At 47.1% G+C, this 5623-nt stretch overlaps 1 protein-coding gene across 1 annotated transcript in view; it reads right to left on the reverse strand.

Moving 5' to 3' along the window:
- Positions 1-1720: 1720 nt before the first annotated feature.
- Positions 1721-5623, reverse strand: part of LOC107121129 (inactive heparanase-2-like) — a 47545-nt gene continuing 43642 nt past the window's right edge. The window contains exon 4 of the mRNA XM_015423993.1: positions 1721-1854. Coding sequence (XP_015279479.1) covers positions 1721-1854 — 134 coding nt within the window. The remainder of the gene's footprint in view (positions 1855-5623) is intronic.

Consider the following 5623-nt stretch of genomic DNA (forward strand, 5'->3'; position numbering starts at 1 on the left):
GCCTGATGACCGCAGGGTTCGCCGACATATTGACCAGTTCCGACAACGATGGCCTGCCACAGACCTTGGGTTCAAAGGAACTACACCGAAGGCCACAGATGGCTTCCAGCAGAAGTCACTGACCGGCTGGGCTCCCGAATGTACGTGGTCCGACTGCCTGATGACCGCAGGGTTCGCCGACATATTGACCAGCTCCGACAACGATGGCCTGCCGCAGACCTTGGGCTCAACTCCCACTTGCCTCTGGAAGTGGTGAGTGCTGATGGTTCTGAGTCAGGACAGACCCCTGCACTCTCCGGCCCTATCGAGCCAGGTAACCCTGCAATGCCAGATGCTGGCCCTGGCCCAGTCCCCATACCTGACGAAGCCCCCACACTTCGCAGATCACAAAGAACCCGGGGCCCCTCCTTATCTCTCAGACTATCAGTGTGATGCTATCTAAGGGGGGAGGAGTTGTTATGTCTTGGTAGTAGTTATGCGGATTGTAGTTACTGACCAATGGTGTGTATTCTGGAGGGAATGGTTTTGATTGGACGTTATGTATCGCTTGTGATTGGTTGTAACATACCTAATGTGATTGGTTATTGTGAAACATTGTAGGTGTGGCTATGTCAGCCAGAATTGTATATAAGTTGCTGTTTTGCCTATGGAAGTTGTCTAGCTGGTCTAGCACCTACGAGGCTGAGCCTTCATGCTGTTATCACTGAATAAAGCTGAAATCACTTGTTGAACTGTTCCTCTGAGTTAAGTGGCATACTTAACAGAGACGAAGGCCCCTCAACAGTCACAGGAGGTGAGGAAACCACAGTTGACGCAGCCACCAAGGTGTGATGAGGATGCATGAGGTGGCATCCACCATAATCTTTTGAATAACTCTGGAGATGAGAGGAAGCGGAGGGAAGAAGTAAAATAGGGTCCTGGTCCATCTCTGGAGGAAGGCATCCCCGAGGGCAGTGTTCCCTCTAAGCTGACTTAGAGTGAGCTAGCTCACAGTTTTTTAGCTTCCAGCTCACAATTTTTTGTCTTAGCTCAGGAAGGATGGCTCCAGCACAAAGTAATTGATGCAATAGCCAAACCGCTTGCTCAAAGCTTTAATGCCAGTAGCTCACAAAGTAGAATTTTTGCTCACAAGACTCCACAGCTTAGAGGGAACATTGCCCGAGGGACCAGGCGGATGCAGGGCCTCGTGCAAAAAAGAGAGGACATCGAGCATTCTCCGAAGTCACAAAGCCATCTATGGTTGGGCGACTGAAGTTGAAGAAGACCAGGTGAAGATAACGAGGGTGCAGATACCACTCATTGTCGTGGGGCGCAGTGCGACTCAGACGATTGGCATTGATATTCTGAACACCTGGGATGTGAATAGTCAATATGGAGTTCGAATGTCGAAGACACCACTTCCAGAAGTGCAGAGCCACACGATGCAGATGAACTGAGGCAGTGCCCCCTGTTTGTTGATGTAAAAAACAGTGGCCATGTTGTCAGAGACAATCTGGACAACTTTGCCCGTCAGAAAAGGAAGGAACGAGATCAGGGCGAGATGAACAGCATGAAGCTCCAGAGCGTTGATATGGAGAGTCCTCTCTCGAGGAGTCCAAGTTCCTCTGGCAGACAGAGTCCCACATTGGGCTCCCCAACCCCAAAGGTCTGTCGATAGGCAGATCTCTGGAGATGGATGTCAAAATGGCATGCCAGCGAGGAGATGCTGCGGGAGCGACCATCAGGTCAGGCTGCTGAGCACCAGAGGTGGAATGGCAAACATCATGCTCCAGTGACTTTTCTGAGAATCGAAGTTGTGGAGGAACCAGAGTTGAAGCGGGCGCATCCGCAGTCTGGTCTGAGGGACCACAAACACTATTGAAGCAAAGTGGCTGAGGAGTCTCATAATTGAGCGAGCCAATTGTTGAGGGCAGTGCTGAAAGGTGGAGACAGTATGTCTTGGGCCCTGGATTCCGGGAGGAGGGCTGTCTCAATTGTGGTGTCGACACAGGCTCTGAGGAATTGTAAGACCTGAACAGGTTGGAGGGCAGACTTAATTGAATTGATGCACAGCCCCAAGGAGCGTAGATGAGATAGTGTAGCCTGAACATCCTGTTGAAGTTGAGACTCCATTGATGCTACAAGAAGCCAGTCATTGTTATACGGATAAAGGACGATCCCTCTGTGATGCAAATTCTGCCACGACGACAGCCATCATTTTCGTAAAAACCCTGGGGGCCATACAGAAGCCAAAGGGAAGGACCCTGTACTGGTAGTGAGCGTTTCTGATAGCAAAGCAGAGAAAATTGCGATTTTGAGGTCGGATGGTGACATGTAAGTAGGCATCTTGGAGATCTATCAATGCTAGCCATCCAGACCTTGGGAGGAGGGGAAGGATCGATTACAAGGTGATCATTCGAAACTTTTTGCAATGAACAAAATGGTTGAGATCACTAAGGTCCATGATGGCCCGCAATCCGCCATCCCGTTTGGGAACCACGAAGTAACTGAAGTAGAAGCCCAGAGTCTGTTGCGCCTCCGGCACGGTCTCGATGGACCCCTTGTCAAGAAGTGTAAGCACCCCCTATCAAAGCGATGGATCCGGGGGTGTGATGACAAAGTGAGAAAGGGTTGGAGGCGAAATGAACTCTATGGCATACCCGACCCATACGATGGTAAGGACCCAGGTATCAGTTGTAATGTCTTCCCAAGATGGAAGGAAGGGAAAGATGACCGGGGGGGGGGGGTGAAAGAAAGCGGCAGTGGCAGGTGATCCAGGTGGTCAAATGGACTGCTTGGGTTGTTGTGATTTCTTGGGCGCTTGGAGCCTTGGCTTTTGAGGTGGACAAGAATCATAGGATTGTCGCCTCCATTGTGTGGCAGCAGCAGGAGAAGGCTGATGTTTATTATAGTAGGGTTTCCATTGTCAGTATTGAGAGCGGAGCATGGAAGTAGAGATTCCTAAATTCCTAGCGTTCTTTCTACTATCATCAACAGCCTTCAGGGTCTCGTCCATGGTGGAGTGAAAGAGACCATTGCCATCAAAGGGCAAGTCTTCGATCTTAACCTTGACATCAGTTTGAAGAAATGTATTTCTAAGCCAAGCATTGCACTGAAGAACAATGGAAGATGTAAGGACCTTGGAGGAACAAGTAACAGCGTGCCATACCAAGTTGATTTGTGGTTTCAAAATCAAGCAAATCTCCGAAAAAGCAGCAGATAGAGTGGGCCTATACTCATCTGGGATGGAATTGAGAACTGGACGAACAGCTGTAGCCACATTGAAAGTGTAAGCGGAAAGGTAGGACAGGTAAGTATCAATCCTAATGTTCATGGCAGCTACAAAGTAGATTTTCCTCGCAATGGAATCAATCTTACTACCCTCACGATCAGGAGGAACGGATTGTCTCAGCTGTTTAGATTTTGAGGAAGAATGAATTATCATGGGATTTGGTGAAGGATGATTGAAAAGGAATTTCCCTGAGGACTCCTGGATTTTATAAATGGCGTCATATCTCTTCGATATCAGAGGTATGGAAGTGGGACAATCCCATGGCTCTTTGAGCACCGGAAGGTGCATTGGCAGCAAAGGTAGAATTGTCAATGGTGGCAAATCTGCCTCGACCAGCTTATGGACGACAACACCTCGGGGGTATCGATAGAACCCTGCACTTGGAGTGCTGTGGCCATCCTAGTGACAAGCTCCAAATAAGCCTTAGGCCCTGCAGTTGGTGAAAGGGAACCAGAACGGTGACTGTCTTCCTCAACAAGAATCATGTTAGGGTCCAGATCACCCGAAACGAAGTGGTCAGACACCGAGTCCGGAGATGGTGATCGGATATGTTGAGACACATCCATGGTTGTCTGGGTATCAGTGGGCAGATGGTACCAAGGTTCTGATGGAGAACGCTTCGGGGCATCTGCTGATATCAACGCATCTGGAGGTTGGTCAGGCTCCAGAAAATGGACCGAGGTGACAGAGCATGAGCATCGAGCATGAGCCAAGATTGGCCAGCGACGCTGGAGATCAACGTCTTGTAAGGACATATAGTGGTCTCGAATGGAGTGGAGGACCAGGAGTAAGAACGTGTGGGATACAATCTACGGTAACTGTCACTCTTGACAGACATATTCATCCACTCAAAACCACTTCCAAAACCTCTCCCCCCTCTGTCAATCACCAATCACACCACTCTTGTCTCTTCAACCACTCTAATATATCTCAGCCATGCAACCAAACTTTTAAAGAGACACACACACACATATAAAACAAGGAATCATTACAGTCACCTACAGAGCTTCCACTGTAGAAGCAGTCGGATTGAGACTGTGATCAGGAGAGCGATCTGCGGTAGTCATATCCCCTGCGATCATAACGGGATCGAGATGATCAGTCCAACATTCCATCCAGTAGGCCATGCCAATTCTATAACCTCTGCACAACAATGGGTGGGAGGTCTAGTGGTTACAGAGCTGATCCTGATCCGGGATAGGCAGTTGGGAGTCATGAGATGTAGATCGATGGGCTGTAGTCCAGAGAGAGCCATGGTGAGAGGTGGAAGAGTTCCGCAGCGGTGACTTAGTGTGTTGACCAGGTGGAATGTGGTCCGCTGGGGAAGATAAGGTCGGCGGCAAAGTCAAAGATCAGAGCTTAGACTTCTGCGGAGGCGCTGCTGAAGAGGACACCATCGGAGTCTATGTCAAAAAGCCGGAGATCACCACGGGATTGAGTTTGGGAGCCGAAGTTTTTTGTTTTTTTTTGATAATTTTTTATTGAATTTTTTAACACATAAATAAAACAAACATACGCATAAACATACAACAAAACATGAAACCCTCCACCCTCTAACCCCTGTCAGTTTAATAGTTTTACTTCTACACCACTTAATTAATTATATATTTTGTACCTAATCTCTGTTTCATTAATAACAAATTAAATCTTTCTGATCCTTATTTAATTTCTGGCCTCTTAATTCGGAACAAATATATATTTCTATTCCTATTGGAGCCCTGCAGTTCATTAAAGTCCCCAACTAATTTACAGCTATGACTGTATCACCAGCATCACTACCACCAACATATGTTTAAGAAAAGCTGAATCATCTACAGTTCATGTATTTATATCTAGTTTCTCTGTTTATCAATTCCTAGGTCACTATTTTTCCTGGTTAAATCCTGTGGGAGTCAATATAATGAATTAACCTTGCGCCTTTAATTTCTCTAAGTTGGCATTAAATTGTAGTTCTTTTCTGCATCGATTTTCTTCATTCTCGCTCCTATGCCGCTGATCTTTGTATTCAGTGACTTTTTTGGCTTTTTTATGTCCCAGTTCAGAGCTTTTTTAAGGTAAAAACCTTTTGTTCTCCTTGGATCTTTCTTTATTTTCTTTTCCTCTATCTTCCTCCTTTCTTTCTTGCTCCATACACCTGACAAATCAACTTTTTTGGCTTGTCCCGTTTTCGGTCTTGCTTTGTCTGCTTTGTCCACCTTTCCTTCTGTCCTGTTCCATGAATCTTGTTCGTGTACATCATTCTCTTTAAGAGCAGATAGGCTGCCTTGATGCTCCCTCTCTTGTTCAATTTGCTGAAGTTCTTTCCTCTCCAGAGTGCCCGAAATGTCTTTAGTTTGCTCACATACACTGTTC

Source organism: Gekko japonicus, unplaced genomic scaffold (assembly GCF_001447785.1).
Source record: "Gekko japonicus isolate JY-2015 unplaced genomic scaffold, Gekko_japonicus_V1.1 scaffold442, whole genome shotgun sequence".
Lineage (NCBI taxonomy): Eukaryota > Metazoa > Chordata > Lepidosauria > Squamata > Gekkonidae > Gekko > Gekko japonicus.